This window comes from Zeus faber (genome assembly GCF_960531495.2).
Source record: "Zeus faber genome assembly, chromosome: 11".
Classification (NCBI taxonomy): Eukaryota; Metazoa; Chordata; class Actinopteri; order Zeiformes; family Zeidae; genus Zeus; species Zeus faber.
In genome coordinates, this window is record NC_137205.1 from 7,290,209 (window position 1) to 7,313,955 (window position 23,747).

Below are 23,747 nucleotides of genomic sequence, written 5' to 3' on the forward strand. Positions count from 1 at the left end.
CGTCCGCCATGCTGGAGTGATCAAGGTCCACTAGTAAGCAACATAACGAACATACAATGTGTATTGAGAGATGCAGATCTCTACAAAACCAAATGTAAATCGCTTAATTCTAATTTTCATGTAATTTAGTTTGTTATAAATGTGAGAAAATGAACTTGAAACTAGAATTAAATTCAGTAACTGGGGGGCAGATGTAATCATGTTTTTACATGCACCACCATGATTAAAGGAATAAGGTATCATGCATGCCACATATTGCACTGCAACACGTTACTTTAACAATTGAGTATTGAATATTTTATGTATTTTAAGATTTCAGTTGAACATTGGACATCTTAAATGTTTTTTTCCCATTTAAGGCCTTGGACAAAAGTTCCTTTCTTTAAGTGCTTTACAGAATAAATGGAAAGCAAAGTTATATTTGTCTCCCCCATTTTTTTATTTTTTTTTGAATAATGATCCATGACTCAAAACCGTGATACTATCCCAACCGTGAGTTTTGGGATCCGTTTGCAATTAAGATTTATTTAATCAGATGCAGCGCTTTGGCAGGACAGGCCAGTGACTTCTGGGGCGGTAAGGACAGAAAGCCATGACACCATAAAATTAAAATGTGAATAGGTCTATCAAAAACACATTGGTAGTGTTGTGGTTTCAATTAGTAACCTGTTATGACTAAATGAGTTAGCCAACATGAAAACCTACAATATGTTATACTAAATCTGATGCGATAACCAATCTAAATACTCAAGCTCCCAGAACATGAACTCTCTAGAGAACGAGGATATAGCCACTGGGAACATGACTGGGACTAAAGTACCGAAAGCCCACGCACGCACGCACGCACGTCAGGTCTTTGACAAATAGGCTCCAGATATTTACTCGGGAAGCAAGCTGCCAAAATGCAGACCGCAGCGCCAAGATGGACGCTCCAATAATGGCACGGGGAGTCTGTTCTTCCCGAGAACAGTAGTGACGCAGAGCAATTTTAATTCTCACTTGGCTGCCTTTCGGGCTCCATCACATGATTAGGTATAGATAAACTGGAACTTTGAGTCATCAAATCCATGCCTGTGACCCCGACACAGGGGCCCCACACACACACACACACACCCCCACTAACGGCAAAGTCCCCCACTGAAGTAACGCTCTAGGAACGCAGAAAAAGGGAAGGGCCATTCCCCACAGCAAATGTTCCTTGACAGTAGTATTCAGAAACAGGATAAACACACACACACACACACACACGCACGCACGCACGCACGCACGCACGCACGCAACTGGACTACTAATCCTTTCCCCTCTGCTTTGACAAGGGGGTGTCACGATTCCAATTCAAAATCATTTGAGTAACTTAAAAGTAGTGTAATAAGTAACTTATTGTTTATAATTCTAAAGTCTAGTTTTGATAAAGTTCTTAACTGTTTAGATGTTTTCTCATAATTCTGTTATCTATAATTGTTATTATTCAAATAAAGGTTACTTATTGAGAAACAAGTGTTTTACTTTACAAATCAAGACTCTATAGTTTTAAAATGGCAAAGCCATCACTGCTGAAAAAAAATACATACAAATGTTTGAATAGAAAATCGAAACCTTAAAATCGAAAGTCAAATCGAATCGTGGATTTTGAGACTCGCAACCCCTACCTTGGACCCTGATGGAAAACTTTCCATGGCCCTGGATGGGAGCTTCAGTAGCAGTAGTCGCCTACTACTGGCTTAACCAAAACCCGTGGATTGATACACTGTAAAAGTTTTTTGTGCCATGGCACAAACTGTGTCCAGACAGACATAAGAAAAGATACGCAGACAGAACCTCAGCGTGGAAAGCCGAAGCCGCTTTTATTGCCTAACAACTACAGCATGGTTTTCCACCAGCTGCGTGGTGAGGCGGCCCAGATGTGTCAACGTTGTTGTAGAGAGAAGAAGAATGTTGAAAACAACGATTTAAAGATGTAACTACAAAGGGGAAAGTTTAACATTACAACCCCCACCCCCCCAGTCATCAGCACACAGACACAGCGTGTCTTAATCACAGGGTCTCGATCAATAAAAAATAAATCCAACAGCAGCTCTAGGTCTCTACGATGTAGACTCACAAAACACATTTAAATTGATCGCACTCTTTTCATTTCTATGTCATTTTATCCCGTTTCTATGGAAAGGCTCGCGTAGCCGCACGTAATTGGAAAAAGACAAAAAAAATAAAATAGACCTCTCGCGCAAATATAGAGAAATGCTCTCTGCACTTACGGCACGCTGCACCAACGTGTCCATTGGACTTCTACCCTAACGCCGGTAATCGCAACCCGACTTCATTGTATTAAATGTTTGTATTTGAGTACCTACCTGTCCCCGGCGGTGAGCGCACCCAGTTTGTCCTCGCCCAGGAACGACGGCGATGTGTCATCCAGGATCCGCTGGATCTGGTACTCGATCTCTCTGGGACAGAGGAGGCGGCCGGCCCGGTACACCCACAGCCGGAAATAGCGCCCCTTGTGGTACACCGCCACAAACTCGCTGTCCTGCCAGTGCTGGAGCACATCTGGGTGGAAAGAGAGAGAGAGAGTACTTTATTAACCCATCCAGTCAAGCCAAGCTCATAACATTTTATATACCGTAATTTCCGGACCATAAGCCGCTGCTTTGAACCTCGCGGCTTATCCAATGACGCGGTCAATATATGGATTTTTCCCGCTTTCACAAGCTTCATGCCGCCAAAAAACTGAGCAAAAAAAACACATTATGTGACAGTGCTCAGTTTTTTGGCGGAATGAAGCTTTCATTAGACCAATGAAATTGCCGAACGGGTTAAGGTGAAACAATGTAACGGTTTAGATTAAATCGAGCGCACTCAAACTTCCCATCATTTACGGCCGTCATTTCGTCACCCTCATCATGGTAAAGACACAAAGGAATGCATATGATGCAGCTTTCAAGTTGAAGGCGATCGATCTGGCTGTTGGAAAAGGAAATAGAGCTGCTGCACGGGAGCTTGGCGATGATAAGACGTTGGAAACAGCAGCGTGAGGAACTGACTCAGTGCAAAAAGACAACAAAAGCTTTCAGAGGGAAGAAAAGCAGATGGCACGAACTAGAAAATGAGCTCGAAGACTGGGTCACCACACAGCGAGCAGACAACCGAGGTGTTTCAACTGTGCAGATCCGACTGAAAGCCAAAACAATCGCCACGGCAATGGAGTTTGAGGATTTTAGAGGTGGACCATCGTGGTGTCTCTGATTAATCGAACGTAAAGGCCTGTCCATCAGGGTACGGACGAGTCTGTGTCGGCAGCTCCCTCCCGCGGAAGTTTCAAACTTCCGCAAATTCACTGATGCAAAGATAGCGGAGCATTCCATCGGCCCGCACGACATCATAAATATGGATGAGGTTCCTGACCTGCCTCTCACTCGGACTGTCAACAGGAAAGGCGAATCATTCGTCACGCTGAAAACAACTGGGCATGAAAAAACGCACCTCACCTGTGTTCTGAGCTGCACGGCATCGGGAGAAAAGCTTCCACCGATGGTGATTTTTAAACGCACAACGATTCCAAAAGAAAAATCCCAGGGAGAAATTGTTGTGAAAGTCAACAAGAAAGGATGGATGACGGAAAGCCTAATGCATGAATGGCATACGGCGTGTTACGGCAGGCGACCGGGAGGATTCTTTCACAGGAACAAAGCATTGCTCGTTTTGGACAGCATGAGGGCCCACATAACAGATTCTGTGAAAGAAGCCATCAAGAGGACAAACTCAATTCCAGCTGTTTATGGGGGCACAACAAAGTATTTGCAGCCACTCGACATCGGTGTAAATCGTGCATTTAAGGTGGCGCTCCGTGTTCAGTGGGAGGCTTGGAGGACAAGTGGGGAGAAATCCTTCACTAAAACGGGCCGCATGCGAAGAGCAACTTATGGTCAAGTCTGCCAGTAGGTCCTGACAGCGTGGAGCATTGTCAAAAAATCCACTATCATCAACGGGTTTGGAAAGGCTGGACTGCTGCTTGTTGAAGAGGGCAGCATGAGCTCAGTGGGGAATTTGCCTCTGGATGAAAGTGACAAGAGCGACAATGAAAACGATCCAACGTCGGATGAAGCAATTCTGAGGCTATTCAACTCCGACACCGAAGGAGATGACTTCAGTGGTTTCAGTGCGCAGGAGGAGGAAGATAGTGACCAATGACTGTCTTGGTAGGCTACTGTTGGCGCTAATTTTTTATTTTTGTTACAAGCCGTGATTCGTTAAAGCCTGTGTAAAGTTAATTTGTTTCAATGTACCGGTGGGCACCTGCGGCTTATAGACGTGCGGCTTATTCATGTTCAAAATAAATATAAAAAAAAAAATTCATTGGGTGCGGCTTATCTTCAGGGGCGCTTAATAGTCGCTTAAAATTACGGTACATTTAACATATAAAACTCAAACTACAAACAAACAACAAGTAAACAATTAATTGAACACCAGTCGATATATTAAATAAGGAGAGCGAGAGAAGGAGAGAGAGTGCTGAGTTTAAACAGAACCATTATTATCTGGCAACCGATCCAGTCAAGCCACATTCAAAACATTTTATATACAGTACATTTAACATGAAGAAACCCAAGCCAATACTATATACAAACATCAAGTAATCAAACACCATCAAAATATGAAATACGGAGAGAGAGAGATGAAAGTGGTCCATTTTTTTTTTTTTACATATACAGCCTTGAAAAAGTAGCAGCCCCAACCCCCCTTTTGATACAACCTGCAATTTTAATCAATTTGACTAGGACTTTTTATTAGTGAATCACCAACACCAAAAAAATGAAGACAATTACAAAACAATACTGGACTTTATTTTTATTAAATTATTCAAAGGTTTTGGACTCCTTCATAAGAATGAATGAAGAGGTAGGTTCAAATGATCTTCTTTTCATTTCTCAATGTAATGGATGGATGGCTGATTTGTTTTCCCATGGCATGTTAAATGTCTTTTCACGATGGTACCCCCCCATTAAAAACTGAAGTGGGGTGTTCGGGGGAAATCCCCTGGGATGTCTGTGACGGTGTGTACATGCAGGGTAACACCAGAGATCTCCAAGTTAAATTTAAAGAGCAATTTAATACCACTTACAATGAAATTTAAGGCCAATTTCACGGCCATGCTGTCAAAAGCATGAGGGATAAAACAGAAAATCTCTATGAATGTTAAGCCCTCGAAAAGAATTACTTTTTTTTTTTAATAAAACATTTTATTATGATACTCACATTTAACTGTCTTGGTGGGCGGGACCCCTGATAATAATACCAATAATAAATATAGCAGCCAGCAATGCATGGGATCCAGGTTAGTCGCAGCAATAGCACCAATGTGAAAACAAGCCAAAAAACGATACCTAACATACTACTTCACAACGCAAGCTGGAAACCCCCCTTTAACCACAGATATGGTCACTTCAAATTCTTGCGAACATTTCACAGCTTCACTGCTTACCTTGGTTTGAAATGTCACCAGAATCCAGATAAATGTGAAATTATATTCATTTGCGTTTAAAATAATCTATACTGAGATAAGCCTGCACTGTCCCTCCCCCCGAGTTGAAGTCGCAACTTGATGAGGTCATCTCTCTGCTGCGCAGTGGTGGCAACGAGGACACAGAACACAACACAGGGAATTTGCATGTTTGTTAATAGGTGTGTGACCGGATCACTTATTTATGAGTTTACGGTGTTTATTTCATCCTACAAAGGACAAGGAAAAAAACCCTTTAAGCCCTTATTTTGAGAATAAATTTAAATTCAATGCTTTTAAAAATTTTTTTTTACTACTTTTAAGGCCCAGCGGGTACCCTGATACGCATGAGTGTGTGTGTGTGTGTGTGTGTGTGTGTGTGTGTGTGTGTGTGTGTGTGTGTGTGTGTTATTGTGGTTACCCGTCTCCTCGCCGGGTATGCGCGTGGTGTTGAACATCCGCTCACACTGAGCAGCGCACAGGGGGATGACTGTGCCTGGAACACGGCTCTGGGACAGACAAACAGATGGACAAATGGCAATTTGGCAAGTTCCGTGTAGAAACACCAGAATCACAATACAAAGATTATGAAAAATTATTATTCATTATCATTGAGTGATTCGATCCATCTACCATCTTGCACCACACAAAGCACTACTTGTACTAAACTGCTAAAAAGGCAGGAGAGGGTCAGAAAAACACCTGGAGCCAGCAATGCAGAGAGCGGCCTGTTGTCCGTTCCGCTCTTTTCGGACAATTGCAAATGTTGTTTTTTGTTTTGTTTTCACCGTTGGAAAGCCTCGCAGTCTTACCGGTTTCAACTCCTCCCGGTTGACCTTGCGTCGGTACAGCAGGAGGGCGGTGATGGTGTTGCCTGCCCGGGCCGCCTGCACTGGAGTCGGGGTCACATATAGAAAGTCCTGGAGGGACGGGGGGTTTCAAACAGTGAATTCATTAGCACTAGCGGAGAGCAATGGGAAAAGATACGAAAAAAGAGCTGAAAAAGTGAGGCTATTAAATACTAATGCCTTCATATTTTAAGGAAGCTTTTTAGGGGGAGACAGGTCAAGGTCGATTGAGGATAAAATTGACAAAGACCCCTAAAATAGAAGGAGGTGTAACGGTTGATGGTCGACATGGTCAGCGTTCAATATGTGAAACTTTCCCGTGTAGCATTGCTCAACTTCTTTCGACATCCTTGTGCATTGTATTCTGATCAGATTTCTGGGAAATGACAGGGGTGCCAAAAAATTGATTAAATACAGTGGAAATCCTGAGTGGATTTCATCTGTAAAGCGCAACTACATGAACAGGAAAACAATATTAACTTCTCCAGGGGGTTGATATAAATGTGTTTCTGCTTAAGTATAGGAAGACAGACAGACAGACAGACAGACAGACAGACAGACAGACAGACAGACAGAAAAGAGCAGGACAAATTCATTTTCTATATTATTACAAATATTTACTGCCAACATTTTGTTTACTGTGTATGGCCAAGATTTAATGTCAGGTACATCACCATTTCTACCTGAAGTTCATATTTCTGCTTCCCTGTTTCGTTAATATGTTATTGTACAAGACATAGGAAAATTGTACATTGTTTTTAAAAATATATTTACTGTATTTCATTATTATTTATTATATATTATTATTTTGCCTATTTTTTATATGAGCTGTTGAGACATGCAATTTCCCCTCCAGGGATAACTAAAGTATCTACCTACTGTATTTATTATTATTATTATTATTATTATTATTATTATTATTATTATATTTATATATTATTCTATACTGTATAACAGCAAATTACAAATAAGGAAACTGAGTGGTTGGACGGTACCATGCCGTAGTAGTTGCTATTGACCATGAGGGGACCGCGGCTCCTGAGGTAGATGTATTCCTCCCACCAGTCACTAACCTGGAAATAAAAACAAAAAAAATATATATAAAAAAATAAATCAACTGACAAACAAACAAATGGTGTGAATTAAAAAAAAAAAAAGATAAAAGCTTGAGAAGTAAAAAATATTTGTATAATTATTTATATATATATATATATATATTTTTTTTCTTATTTTTTAATAAAGACTAAAACCATGATTTCCATTACTACAGTTCAAAATAATAAACAGCAGTTTAATTAAACAGATTTTGAATTCATAAAATGTGGTGATATCGATAACTACAGCGATAAATAACATTCATATAAATGATTAACAAATATAAATAAATGAAATAAATACAAATATTAAATTTCCTTCCCCATGACTATGATGAATTCTTTTTCAAAAATGTCTAAATTAATTATCTCATTCTTTCCTTCACCCTGCCCTCCAACAACATTTCGTTTATGGAAAGCAGAACACCTACATAGTTGGTCGCCCACAGAGCTTTGAGCTTCAGGTAGCGCTGGAGACGATTCCCCAGACTGGACTCGAACTGAGAGGCCAGCTCGGTCATCCGTTCAAATCCCGGAGTGGTCAACAGGGGGCGCACCGACTCCAGATACTGAGGCAGAGGAACGTAATACATAATAAAGCCAACCCCAATGATGCTGCCAAATATGGACATTTTCAGACGTTTCATCCCCAAAATTGTTATGGTTTGTATTTCTTTCTTTCTGTTTATTTCTTTCTAGTCTTTTCCACAACAGAACAACGACAGAAAATCTAATTTGAGGCAAATAAGCAAACTGAATGAGTTAATAGAAATTTTAATTCATATTAATGTATTAATATAATTAACTATTATATTTATTTATTATTATATTTATTATGAGTGATTTTGTGATTTATTTATTTATTATTCATATAATAAATATAATACATTTTGATTTGTAAAGTAAACCTGAATTTAGAGACAAATTAGGTCCATATTAAGACCCAAAGTCACCCTGGTTACCTTTTGCCAGTCTGAATGTATGCATGTGTATGTGTGCGTGCACACTCACCCTGGTCAGCGTGTCTTTGATGACGGGCACCGGCAGGTGAGGTAGAGAGGTCTGGTAACTGTACAGCAGAGGTTTCCTGCCCGACAACAACCCCAACAGTGTCTGAGAGAGACGATAGATAGAGAGAGAGAGAGAGAGAGAGAGAGAGAGAAAGTGCAAAGTAATTATGTTATTCGTTGTTTATTTGCAAGGAAAATCGAATATTAAAATCCTTGTGGAGATCTTTGTATGGTGTGATTTGACTCCCTCTGTTAGATATGATGATGATGATGATGCATGTACCCTCTCATCCAGTTAATATGTTATGATTTGTCAATTTTCTATTTTTGGAGACCTTAAAATTATGTAAGCACTCGTTCCTCTCCAGTGATCTTTGGCGCCGCAGTGAGGGAGGCCCAGACCCCAATTGATACAGGGACAATATAAAACCATATGAACTGAGCACATTAAATACTATTTTAACGTCTTTAAAGACAGCTTAAAGACAACAATCAGGTATTTTCATTAGGAATTAACAATCGTGGGCTTATGGAGAAGATGGTTTGAAAAAATAAAAAAAATAAAATAAATCTACCTTTTACAGGTAGAAAGGACAAAAATACAGGGAAAATCTCGCCGTTTTTAGTTTGCGGTTAAAAAAGCCACTTCAAGGGTTTTGTTTTTTCATTCGTTCAAGTAGGAAACAAAGGAAAACAAATAAATAAATCTGAAATAAAATAAAAACACAACCAGTCTCTCACCCCCTCTATCCAGGGCGCAGTGCCCTGTATGTACGGAGCCATGAAATAAATCTAACATAAAAAACACAGTCCTTCTGCCCCCTCACGTCACTGTGACTTCGCGTTCGGGGGTAATGTCGCACTTTTAGGTGGCCGTGGCTGATTGCATTGCAAAAATGAGTCCAGCTTTAGTTGTAAGTCTAAAGAAAGAAAGAAAAAAATGCGCATTGTAAACGCATTGTTACATCATTTCCCCGCACATTAATTCACTGCGTATGCCAACTTGCGAGTTGCCCTTTAAAGGTTTCAGTCGAGTTATCATATGCAACAGTGTTATCACTGAGCTGAAGGCTGGGCAGCAGGGTGTGGGGTTTTGTGTCCCTGGTTGCATTTAGCTCCGTGTCTCGGTGGGCGGAATAAAAGATTACACAAACCAATTAGGAGACCTGCTTGGCGATGAAACACCTAGCAACCAGGATAAAAGCAAATAGACGTACAATAGCACTGAAGCACAATGCCGGAGAATTGGCATGTGGGTCTACAGGCCGCTCCGCCACAATGACTACGCCACTTGGCCTGACTACCGCCGACTAAACATACTTAGTGCAAGCCGCTTCTGACAAATGCGCCTGCTAAATGACTTAATGTATATGTAAGGTAATGGAGGTATTGAAATAATAACTTTAAAAATGTGCTTTGTGCTTAGTCGGGTTCTGTTTGTTTAATATCATATGATAATAAGATCTGAAACCATTCAGATCTTATTATCTTGTTATTATTATGTGAAAAACATGCAATAACAGAGTTGATCAGGTAAGGGGAAATTATTTTACATTAAAATAATTCAAATATATTAAATATTTTATTTGAAATTATTTTACATTTGTGGTTCACTTTGTCCTTAATTTGTGTTGTGCTTATATTTGTTACACTGTACATACTGTAATAAGTTAGTTGGCACATAACAATAAATAATATTCTATATTTTTTTACACCATATACACAACAAAAATGTATCCTGTGAATAGTATCGCATTTGTATATTTCTATATCTTAAATATCTGACTATTCTCTGTTTGTATTTTTGGCTTTGTAAACAGTATATTTTAAAATATTTTATATTTTATTAAAAAAAAAAAATAATTATATATGTAAATGTATCTGGGGAAAATAAAACCTGATTCTGATTAGATTCCGATTTGTGCCTTTTCCTACTTTAGTCCGCTGTGGGCGACCACACCTCGCTGAGCGCACCTGCTCCGAGTGGAGCGGGAGGGAGGGAGGGACACTTACCACCCAGACTTTGGTTGTGGTGGAAACGCGGCCGTGCTGCTCGAACATCCAGCGGTGGTAGGAGAGCAGCAGCTTGAGGCAGAAGCGCAGCGCCAGGATGAGGGAGAGCCACAGTAGCGTGCTGAAGACCAGTGCCGACACCATGGTCTGGCCCTGGGCGCTCAGAGTGCCGTGCAGGCTGGGGGAGAAGAGGTGGGAGAAACAAATTAATCAATGAATATATAACTAAATTAATTAATTAATAAATAAAGTGAGTTATGCGTGTATTGAGATCATGCAGCTATATTGAGATGTGCTCAAAGAAGTGACTATAACAGCAGAAGTCATCACCGAGGAGCAACACTGACATCATCTGGAAAAAGGCGGTATTGTCTCCCTATCCATCATATACTGACCAATCACCTTCTGAGATGTGCTTTTTTTTGCAAAAACAAAAAAACACACACATATTGACAGACGGTGACCATTCACCCTGAAATCATCATGAAAATCAAGACAGCATATATGCCAAAAAGGAATGCCAAAGAGGGTCATCGGTCACAGGTGTAAAGTTCACACACGGGAATGGACGGACACATCACAGGATATCGGATAGGTGCCACAAAACTCCAGACTCTAAAATTGGAATCGCATCAGTGACTGTGTGACCCGGTCTAAAAAACAAAAAAAGTTGAATTTATGGCAGGGCAACCATTTGCCAACCTTGGGAAAATATTTGACGGACAACAGTGTAACAGGGAGTCTCTGTGGTGTTTGAGTTACTGCAGCTAAATGACTCCATCAGTTATTCACACCGTAGCCGTCTCTTAACGAGGATAATCACATCGTATGCGAGCTACTACGGCTAAATATATACAGCATACAAAATCGCATAATTTGGATTTACCCCTTGAAATGCATCATCTCGTAAAGTTACCGAACAGGTTTACCCACTAGAGATGCACCGATTGCATTTTTCTTGGCCGATTGCTATTTCAGATTTATTTTTCTAAGCCTGACCTGCAGATTCCGATTTCCGATCTGCTGAACGTCGATGACAAATACATTCTGTTATCTGATCACGCTCAGCAGGACAGCTGCACATAGGACTACCGCTGCAATTTTCAGTTACCACAATAGTGAGATTGCTGATTTTGACACTATTATTGTTCATTATTCACCATGGAACAATAATAGAACATCAAACTGTCACTGAGTTCCAATAAAATAGAACATGGGACTGTCAACAAGTTTCAGTATAATTCAACCTGTAACTCTCACTGAGTTTTAGTAGGACACAACACATAACCAACATGGAAATGTCCAGTTCAAACTTCAAATTAAAGTCTCTTTCACTTTAAGTGCAAATATACATTCATATTATATGTATATGGTACTTTGCAAGTCAATTACAATCATTACCAAAAAAGTTAACAAATGAAATAAATGGCTGCCTCTTCTTGCTCTCGTTCACTGGAAGTCCTCCTCGCTCACCCTGTGCGTTAAACCAAGTCAATCAAATTGAACGACTCGTTTTACTGAGTGACTCGTCAAGAATCGAGTCTCAAAAAGAGTGTCAAACTTTTCATCACAAGCTGAGCTCCGCTGTGACAGTGATGGATACAGTTTGCACAATGTTAGAATATTGTCAGGCGATAGATAAATTACTTATCCAATCTTTGTTTGTCTTGAAGTACCTCCAAACAGCCGACATTTTCTTTCTTTCGTTCTCTTTTTTGAGCGTCAACTATGCAACTACATTACATTATGTTGGTACCGGGTTTGAGTACTGGAGCATTTTCACGAGTACGGGTACATGATGAGGCGTGTGAATTTGACCGGCCCAGAATTGGAAGATATATCTGACGCTGATCGGCAGGTGAAAACCGACCAAATCCAGTCACAGGTCAATCGATCGGTGCATCTCACGGGAGGGAGGGGTAACAGAACCACAGGTTGTAGCATCTGGTCCAATCCCAGGGAAGTCGTTTAAATACCCTATAAATGTACACTATGGTGTTGTTTTGTATCGATTGATTGATTTCCGACATAAAATTACAATTATACACACACACACACACACACACACACACACACACACACACACACACACACACACACACACACACACACACACACACACACACACACACACACACACACACACACACACACACACACACACACACTTTTTTTTTTGCATAGTTTCAGCTGGCATTTCGTACCTGTGTATTTTGACTTAGAATTGGGTGGTTCGTACACAAAATGCGTGCAGGTTGGTGGGTCTGCATTTGGAAAAGACTTGTATCTAGGGTCAGCACTAGAGACTAGAAAGATCAGAAAGAATCAAAACCTGGTGTAAGGAGCCCAAACCCGCAAGCCATGAGCAACAGTGACCAGTCATCTTTCATACATCTATTTCTACATGTGGGCGGGGCATACATTTGGAGAACAAAAAAAAAAAAAAAAAAAAGCAAAGGATGTTTGGTTATCTGGTCCAATATTCACCGTGTGGCCGTAGAACAGCCGAGGAGTAGGAGACCATTTTTACACGACCGGGTGTTGCAGTCTGGTTCCAGCCTGTGAATCGCCAGCCCTGCCCACTTCTTTTTCAAATTTGTCAATCGGCGTCACTCGTTCTTATAGGTGGGACGTTAAAATCCCGTGAAAACATCACTGAATCTCTACAGTCGAGGTTATGAAGGAAAGAGTTACATAGATAAAGTAGATGTTCCATCTCCTTCGTCCCTCAAAGGGCTGGAGGCTTTTCCTCTTCAACTATGTTGTAATATCCCACCGTGTACAGCTCAGTACTTGAATGACAGTATTCCCATAAGAACCGCAGCTGCCTGAAGGCCGCCGCCCTACTCCTTATTAGGTACTCAATACTCCTATTTTTTGAGGTATTTCTGTTATCTCATCCACCTCCTTGGTACGTGATACATGACCAACCCTAGGTGACATAATACATAAAAAACATATTTCAGACGGTGAGCTCTGCTGAGAATAATCCAATATTATTACAGTGTAGGTAAAAAAGGAGAGCGGAGGTCAACCAGCCACACCTACGGGTGTCATACAATCACTCTGTGACTCAACGGCAGTTTACAATATATTATACATTATACTCTGCTTTATTTGCTGGTACAGCCCAGCTGTGGACACAAGGTGCCCTTCTTCAGTCGGCCCACTCCTCTCATAAAACAATTCTGGCGAAGAATACACTTAATTAAATCAGTGTGGGATCTAAAGCCGATAATAGACAGAGAAATTCCTTAGGGGATATTTACTGTAGGCCAAAATCGCCCAATTTATTTTGCTGGGGATACTTAAGGACTGAAAAGAATGTTTGGAAAGCAAGCTTAGGATAGATATATAGAATATATACATACGATACAACTTTATTGGTCAGTAGGGCACTGAAATTCATTTTGCATCCCTGGGAAAGGCCCCTGAAAACATTTAGGACGTACAGATAAACAATCACTGGAGTGACAAGAAAGGACACAAGTACCAATGTCACCCTGCATGACAGCACAACGATACACAAGCAACACAGATGACAGATTAGACAAGCACAGGTGTGACAGGATAAATGACAGTTAAGACAATTTACAAGGACATAAGAAGACTAATACCCGTGAAATCATAAAAGGCTCAGGAATCATTTTTGTTTTTTTAGTAGTAGAATGGACTGATGTACAAAGGAGTTTTTAAGCCTATTTCGATTGAAGGAATGTACTCTGAAGCGCCTATTTGAAGGCAGGGGCTGATATTCATTGTGCAAAACATGTGTGGAGTCAGAGGAAATCTTAATGGCCAGCCTAACCAAGCTGTTGCTATGGGCCTCTTGAAAGGCTTGAGCTACAGGAAGTCCAATGATTTTGGAGCAAAGTTTTAACTGATTTTGAAGTTTACTTTTATTTTTCACTGAGGTTGCTCCACCAGGCAGTGCTACAGTAGAGCATGATGCTCTGAATTACAGAAGTAAAAACTAAATACATAATTTGGCTGCTGGCCCCAAACGATTTTAATCTCCGGAGAAAATAAATGCGCTGCTGTATCCTTTTACCAAGAAAATCCATGTGAGGCGTCCATGAGAGGTTCTCATCTATCATGACACCTAGGTATTTATATGCAGAGACTTGATTTATTTCAACATTGTGGATCATCACTTTGGGGGGTGGGTAGGTTGGGGGCTTGCCAAAAATGATTTCCTCTGTCTTTACTGAGTTAATAATAAGGGCGTTCTTGTCACACCATTCCACAAACCAATCAACATTTCTCTGATACAGAGTGGGATCATCAGTACTTTTCAACATAGTCAATAAGGTGGAGTCATCTGAGTATTTTAACAGAGACTGGTTTGGTACCGAAGAGGTGCAGTCTGACGTGTAGAATGTAAACAACACAGGTGAGCTAATGCACCCCTGAGGCACCTCTACGTTTGTTATCCTGGGAGATGACAGTGTCTTGTTTACCTTGACCAGCTGGATCCTATTTGTAAGAAAGGAGAAGTACCAAAGTATAAGATGGGGGTTGATCTGAAGCTGGATCATTTTTTCCATCAGTATGTCTGGCTGAATTGTAGAGAACGCCGCTGAAAAATCAAGAAAGAGAGCCCGAACGTATGTTTTGGGGGAGTCCAGATGTTTGGAGACTAGATGCACCAGTGTGGCCACTGCATCTTCTGTGCTGCGCTCTTGCTTATATGTCAATTGAAAGGGATCTTGGTGATTCAGTAGGGCTCTGTTAAGATGCTGGATCAAGATTTTTTCCAGAGATTTCATAATGACTGATGTGAGGGCTATTGGTCTATAATCGTTGTGTTCCTTCAGGCATTGTTTTTTAGGGAGGGGCTTAATGTGTGAAGTTTTCCAAGCTTGAGGGATGTAGTGTGTGTGTTAACTGACAGCTGAAAAATTGGTTGCCACACAGGGGCTAGTTCCCATGCAAACGATTTTAAAATAAGGGCGCTGCTGTGGTCAGGTCAAAGGGTTTTCCTGGGGTTGTTGCGAAGGAATGTGCTCCTGACTTCTTCCACTGGTATGGTGACCAGTTCAGCGTCAGTGGGTGTGATAGGCCTAAACAAATCAGTGCATCTCTCAACGTGACCATCAGATTCAAAACGGCAAAAGAAAGAATTTAAGTCATTTGCACCATAAATTCATTACCTGACACGATAGTTTTGTTGGAGGAGGACAAACCTGTCATCTTTTTCATGTTATCCCAGAGTCTTTCAGGGTTTTTCTCTCTGAAGGTCTCCTCCAATTCCGGTCTATGTGCTACCTTGGCTTCTCTAAGCTTGTTTTTCAAGTCCCTCTCCAACTGTTTGCAATTTAAAGCATCCTTGTTTTTAAACGCCCTTTTCTTTAATAATGATTATATTCTTGATGTCTTTGGACACAAACTTTTTATGGTTTGGATAAATCTTAATTCTCTTAGAGGGGATGACAGATTGAACACAGAAATTAATGTAGTCATTAGTAACCATGGCAGTTTCATCTAAGGAGCATGGGTTGTGGAACAGAGACCAGTCGGTCAAAACAAAGCAAGCTTTAAGCTTCTCTTTGGCTTCCAAGGTCCCTTATTTCCCTCACCACCGGTTTACTGCTTTTAAATTTTGATTTATATGTTGGCATTAAATACACCACATTGTGGTCAGAGTTGCAGATAGGTGGTCTAATTCTAGATGCAAAGGCATTGTTAACATTCACATAGCATTTATGAAGTATTTTATTTCTTCTTGTCCCATTTTTGACTACTTGGCAAAAGCCAGGCAGTACACTGTCCAGACTGCAGTGAATGAGGTCCCCCAGCACAATTGCAGGAGCGTCTGGATGTTTCTGTTGCATTTTGTAGACAGAGTCCGCGATGGTGGCGGCAGCAAGCGCAGCCTTGCCACTCGGTGGCACGTACACCGCGCACAACAGCACTGATCCGAATTCTCGCGGAAGATAGAAAGGTCTTAAAGTCAGACAGAGCAGCTCAACGTTGGAATCGCAGACAGTCTCTTTAACGGTGAACTGACGGCACCAGAGGTCATTGACATAAATACAGATTCCTCCGCCCATACATTTCCCCGAGTTCTCATCTCTGGCCAGCCGGGTCAGGGTGAACCCGTTTATCTCGAACAGAGAGTCGGGCATGTTGGATTGAAGCCAACTCTTGGTAAAACATGGAATCGACGCTTCACTGAATTTGGCACTGTCTAGTATATAGAAGGTTTTCTTTTTTGAATCAATGGTCGATGCAAAGCTATTGTGATGACATTAAATTCTCTTGAAATACCTGTTTACACCAAAATATTTTGGACATATTCTAGAGGCAGACTAGCATAACCTTGATAAAATGGTCATCAACATAAATAACTTGCCACCCTTGGAAACCAGTGTGTTAGCTGTCTATAAAACAATGAAGACAGCAGTAAATACCAATTTCTCTTGGAAATCTGGGGTTGTGCGCACTCTGTGTGTGTGTGTGTGTGTGTGTGTGTGTGTGTGTGTGTGTGTGTGTGTGTGTGTATACGCACCTGAGCGGCAGGTGTTGCTGTATCTTGGCAATCAGGCCCATGCTGGGATCCGAGCGCATGTACATGGTGGCCAGGATGGCTATGACCACAAACAGCCAGGAGGATGGGCTGGCGGGGTACACGCCCTTGATCAGGCTGTTCTGTGGTGGGAGAAAAGGAAATACAAGTCCTATGAACCATGAAACACAACGCAACTATGTAAAGGCAAACAAAAAAAACGTGCACCGACTGACTCAAATGAACGAAGAGTCTGACTCTTTACACTGAGTGACTCTTCAAGAACCGACCCTCAAAGAAGAGGAATAGTGCAACCTTGCAATTTTGTCCTTGCAACACAACAATACAAAATTCCCATTCTTTCTCTCTTTCTTCATCACACACTGGGCCAGCTCAGCGCACAGTGGTTGAAAAACATTGATGTATACATCATTGTTTTTCAGTTTTTGTCTGTGTAATACACTGTATACAGTGTAATACACAGACACCAACAGCTGGCCCGGGAACCACTGAACAAGCAGACAACAGATGTGTCTGAACTTGTATGAGGCACGTTATCGTCGTTCTAAATTCGGGGATGCAATGCTGGGAAGACTCACTGCCAATCACATAACAATGCCACAATCATACACAAATGTCCACCAACCATAAAGTGATATGATTCTTCAAGACCTCAACACAGACCCAGATAGCTTTAGCAGGTATCGCGTACACGTTTTATTAATATTTATTTTTTTAATTTTGGAACGCGGCGACGCACAAGCTGCGAGCCCACGGGCTCGAGTGGCTTGCTCGCTGCCGGAGCTCCGGACTCCCGCGGTATTCTGTGGTTTTCAACATTCACTACCAAATTGTCCCGGTTTTCACCACAATTAAAATAATAATAATAATAATAAATAATAATAATAATAATGATAATAATTAACTTGTTTTCAGCACTTGTGTTTATCATGTCCCACTAAATCATAAACAATGCACCATGAAACATAAGTGATAATGATAATAATAACAATAATAATAATAAAAATAATAACAACAACAACAACATCCAGGTGAAAAGGCAGAGATGTATGCAGACGTTTGGTGACAAGGAAGAGCTAAAGCAGGTGCAGAGGAAGCTCAAGGACAGGTTGAAGGAGAGAAGGGAGATGTACAGGCGAAATATGGACTGCCGGCAGGACAACACAAGAGAGGTGCGGAGCAGCGTGAGGAAGATCGCTGGCCTCAAGCGGCAAACAGCCCGCAAGTGGCTGTAGATCTGGATAGGGCCAACGAGTTGAACCAGTTCTTCAACAGGTTCGACTCGGAGGCTCATTGTCTCCCTCAACAACTCAGCACTCAGTCCGTTGTTCTCCTTCTCCCTCCCCCAGCCCTACTCGGCCCAGCCCCCCCCCCCCCCCCCCCCGCCTCATCTGGACCCATTCACACCTCTCTCCTTACCCTATTTGTCCCATCAAGTACCCTCTCCAGCCCCTCTGACTGCATTCACCCCCAACCCCCCATCCCCCCCCCCCCTCCAGCCCCACCATTCCCTCACTTCACAACTCTTCAGTGCCCACATCAAGCTGCTGAGGATGCAGGTGGATTCCCCCATTGTTTCCTGGATTACGAACTACCAGACCATCAGGCCACAGTTTGTACGACTGCAGGGATGTGTGTCAGACTGGGTGGTGAGCAGCACTGGCGCGCCCCAGGGGGGGCAGCTCTGGCTCATAGTCTCCCTCTATACCTCGGACCAGAGTTTCTGTGAGAAAAGATTGGTGCGGGGCAATGTGTCCCGCACCGATTTCAAATTCCTGGACAAATGGGAGAAATTCCGGTGAAATACTATCTGTGTTTATTGAGCTTAAAATCAATTGATAAGCAGGCTATATAGAGAATTAAATAATCAAGGCATGTAGATGCATAATACTTTTTATTTAATTATTCAAAATAAACTCCATCAGTTAACACAATTAAGAAAATAAAATAAAAATTATGAATATTACTACTTCAAATCAAGTAATTTCTGCTAAATCAGGGGTGTCCAAACTACGGCCCGGGTGCCAACTGTGGCCAGCGCAAATTCTAAAAATAATGGAAAGGGCCCAAACATGAAACTTGCGCTTGACTATATATACTATAGACTTAGTTTTAACACTAAGTGGCGCTACTGTAGCGAAGAAGGCAGCTTCGCCACAAAACAAGAGCAATCAAAGAAAAAATTTGCTGTGTTCCAGAAACATAGTTGTGCGAGGAATCAAAGACTTGCCAGCTAACTTAAAACATCAGAAGTGTCAGATAAAGTTTGTGCTTTTGACTTTTACTCGATTGCATGTGACGAGAGCACAGATGCCACAGACACTGCACAGCTGGTAATTTTTTTGCGGGGAGTTGGCCATAACTTTTGCATTACAGAGGAGCTGCTTGATCTTAGGAGTCTAAAGGGCACAACAACAGGTAAGGACATTTTTGAAGCTGTGTCAGATGCAATTGACACACTGAACAAGAGGCTACTCTGGTCTCTGAAGAATCAACATCAGCTTCTCTCCCTATCCGACTTCTACTGGAGCTTGGAAAAGGCCAAGTTTCCTCTGATAAGATGCCAAGTAAAAAGAATGATGAGTCTATTCGGCTCAACATACAAATGTGAGCAAACATTTTCTCTGTTAACTCTGAACCAAAGCAGATTGATAACCAGAATGACCGACAGCCATCTCTGTGATGTCCTTCGCATCTCAACAACCAAACTTACTCCGGACCTGCCAGCCACCCTTCAGTCCAAAGCGCAGCATCACTGCTCCCACTGAGTGCAACACTGTTCCCATTATAGGTGAGTTAAAAATATATTACACAGTATTCATGTGTTAATAAACCCAATAACTTGAACAATTCAGTCAATTAAACTTAATAACATTTTAAAACAAACGTTAGTTGATGTGTTAACAAGCCCAATAACTTATTTGCATAACAAGATTGAAATATACCCATCCCCTTTTCCCCTTATTTCCCCCCTTTACAGGGCTGTGAAGGGGGATCACCATCCTATCTAAGAAGCAATCTGAGGCGGCTGTTTTGAGAATGTGCTGCCAGCCATTTCTGTAACAAAATAAATGAAAACTCATTAATGGAAAACTGTGATGCAGGCTGTTTTTTTTTCTTAAAGCATATTCAATTATCAAGCGTAATTTACCTACATTTGATTGATTTTGCTAACTTTAATACACTAGAGGTGAGGCGATATAGCTCACCTGTAGTGAGTGGCCCAGCCCTTCTTATGATTTTTCTGTATGTGGCCCTCTGAAATAAGTTTGAACACCCCTGGTCTAAATCTAAGTCTAATCTAAGTCTAAATAAATAATAAAGTTTGTGTTGTCGTCCGTCTTCGTTGTGACGTCCCGTTTACATATTTAAGTCTGTCGCGGGGAAAAAAGGAAGGCAGAAAGGTGCGCTCTACCCGGTGTGTGTTCCAGATGTCTATTTTTTATTTTATTGTCACTTCTTGTTCTACCAGTCTATGGTAGCCAGCACACATTCCTTTTCTACGGCGTGCTGGAGAGGATGAAGGACAAAATTAAGACTATCCTAGACAAACCCTCGCATCCACTCCATGACGAGCCATGGTTGATGGGGAGCACCACCCCCCGGAGGGGTTCAGGAGTTCCTTTGTGCCAACAGCCACCTGTGCGTGCGTACTATGCGTTGTGGCGCACGTGGTGATTGCTCGGATTTTTATTATTATTCATTTTCTTGTCGTTTTTCAGGTTTCAGTATCTGAAACACGGCAACCACAGTACGCAGAGACATGGTTGAGATCGCGTTAAAACCGGGACGTTTCAGACGTCTTTGTTGTTCGAGTTTTATCAATATAGATCCGCCATTTACCGGTTTTTGACCCACAAAATCTGTTGAAGTCCCACATATGTGACCCACCGCAGCAACTTGCATTGCCGCACATTTCTAAATTCGCCAGGAGCCACCAAATAAGTTGAAAAAACCTTTCTAGAAGGAAGTTGAGATTTTTTACAGATTCATGTTCCTTTGTGGGGTTTTTTTTAACTAGTATTTTCAAAACAGAGTTTGATTTGTAAATAGTAGATAAATGTTAAACCGTGGAGTTTAATATTCCCGGGGAAACACCGTTCACTTACAGAGACGCTGAATAGCACTGAACAGCGCTGATTGATCATTTCCTTTAAAGCGAGCGTCCAGGTGAAGATCATTCCTCACAATGTGAAACCTTTTTGATAGAGTTCAACCTTTAAATCGTACTACATTTACACACGCAAGGAGACATTATTGTGTAGGGGGCGTATACCAACGTATACCAATGAAGAAGTCATGCTGACGTCACTTCCGTAAACAAGACGAGGATCGGGTTTCACTTACAGTATCTGTGAAAACTTTCATCTCCATGTTGTTATGGATTACGAGAAACGGGTGGCAGAAGCTCTAAATCATATCCAGACCTTAATCTGACCAGTGTGATAGATCCAAGTCAGTGTAAGCAGCGCGTACTGGACTTCATTTTCCGCGATGATAGTCGGTTCTCCGACAGCGATGCTGAATCTGATATCGGCGTTATCCCCGACTCGGAGAACATTTCAAACAGCTGATTTCAAGTTTAATAGTTTTATAGTTTTATAGTTATATGTCTCCTGCCACTGGAAAATATTTCCTCCTCTGTGTAAGAGATAGCCTATGCTACTCCCTCACCGGGAGGTGGCCTGATTGAGAAGGAGCGCACCCACCGTCACGTCAAGTGCACAAAGCGAAGGCACACACGCACCGGTCTGACGGAGGTTTTATTTAAATGAATGATTTTACTATAATTATTTATGTGTGGAAAAATACTGTTTATACCTGTTCTACATAAATATAACTAACTATAGTACTGGTTTTATTTATTTTCTATTGTGAACAGTTTTTAAAATATTATTACCATTAATTATCATTAAAATAAATAACGGAAATTAATATCTGAATTATTCACTATCCTGGACTAACAACCCACCAATGAACTTGAACCCCCCCCGTCATAGACACAGAGGGTTACAGTAGTTATTCATAGCAGACTACTATAAGAATATACTATAAGATTTTTGAAAATGATTATGAAATATAAAGATGCCGAAACCGTACCGTTACTGTGGCCCAAAACCGTGATACAGACCGAACCGTGAGCCCACTGTACCGTCCCTATTATCAGAAACAGTGGACTACACAACAGTTCCTGAGCCCCCCCGGATTTGAGACCTGAACACTTTACAATTTATACCTATTTCTATATATACACTTGATCACTTTGCCACTTTATGTATACATTTAAATACTCAGATTTGAGCGAGGGAGGACTTCCAGTGAACGTTCAAATAGAGATAATTATCACCGACATCTATGACTCTACAGCGTGACTACCGTGGACTACCACGACTCCGCCCGATCTCAAATCGCTGCCAAATCGCCTTTGAATATTGAGCAATGTGGCCCTAGCTTTAGTAGGCTGTAATAAAACAGTTATATACGTTTGACATTTTTAGTGGTTAAGTGATTATTTCATTGTATAAAAAAAAATAAAAATGGCCAGGAAACGCTGCCCTAAACGATAAACAGGCCTCTGTTAAATTAAAAAGGTCTGGACCTCACTGCGTTTTCCACCGAGAAACTGCAACGGTCGACGGACATAGACGGACATTGACTCTTGTAAAATGGGAGCCGGTACTGACACACCACTCATAGGCTCAACATACAGAAGGATAAAGACCCCACCCAACAACGGGACTTTTACCACCCCTTCATTTTCAAAGTGTCGGCCTTACCTTCAGGCGGCTGACCCTCTTTTTCCAAGAGCGCACTCCGGACAGATAGATCTGGTTAAGGGCCTGGTAGGAGAGCTGCAGGTCGATGCCCTCCGGCGTGATGGTGAACTGGAACGCCACCGCCTGGTGGGCCTCTGCCATCGCTGGAGAGACAAAAGGAAAATAAATCAAACTTCAAATAGTATCACTCACCCATGACCACCAAGCCTTGACTAGGAGCACTTCATTATTACTCCCCCCCCCCCCCCCCCCAACCTTTTTAAAAGGGTAAACGTCTTTGCTAGTTGTGTCTAATGGGGGTAATACAGTATATCTGGAACACATCTTTAACTCTCATTAAAATGCTAGTTAGGAATTTTTCCAGTTTGATTTTTTTTTATTTAAACCTGACAAATCCCAAAAGGGATTATTTTCAATTTCCTATTGCTTTAATTTCATTTCTCCTTGACATAATACTTGACTCTAGTGTATGATCCAATCATATGTATGATCCTTCATGGTCTTTCTGTGTATTGTCATGAAACGAGTCTTACAGGTAGGGTTCTGAGCTGTTTTATTTAAATGTTTTTCTTCTTTTTTCGTTTTGTTTTACAGTTTCATTTGAAACAGTCATGTTTTAGACTTAGTCAGCCTTGTTCAATGCCTCAGGCCTTTGTGTGTGAGTGAGTATGTGTTTGTATAAGAGGGGGATTTGATTAATGCCACAGTCCTGTTTGACTTGGTTGAGTGTCTTCACTCAACCACCTTCACGTAAAATAAACACCAAACACATAACTCATAAAACCACAGATCATGTGGCTTAGTTGGAAGACAAGAGAACACTGTTAATGATTGAGAGGGAGTGAGTGTGAGAGTGATAGAGAAGGGTGGTTATGTGTAAACTAGAGCTGCTTTCACACATGCCCTCCAGACAATGTCCAGATAATCAGGTCCGGACATTGTCTGGAGTTGCCTCATCACACAACTGAAATTGTCCATG

At 41.4% G+C, this 23,747-nt stretch overlaps 1 protein-coding gene across 1 annotated transcript in view; it reads right to left on the minus strand.

The window, feature by feature from the left end:
* cpt1a2b (carnitine palmitoyltransferase 1A2b) overlaps positions 1-23,747 on the minus strand; it is a 44,185-nt gene that overhangs the window by 16,687 nt on the left and 3,751 nt on the right. Inside the window, 9 exon segments of the mRNA XM_080009364.1 lie at positions 2,352-2,547; positions 5,919-6,006; positions 6,310-6,417; positions 7,341-7,418; positions 7,871-8,008; positions 8,451-8,552; positions 10,463-10,640; positions 16,974-17,113; positions 22,769-22,911. Of these exon segments, the coding sequence (XP_079865490.1) occupies positions 2,352-2,547; positions 5,919-6,006; positions 6,310-6,417; positions 7,341-7,418; positions 7,871-8,008; positions 8,451-8,552; positions 10,463-10,640; positions 16,974-17,113; positions 22,769-22,909 (1,169 nt within the window). The 5' untranslated portion in view covers positions 22,910-22,911.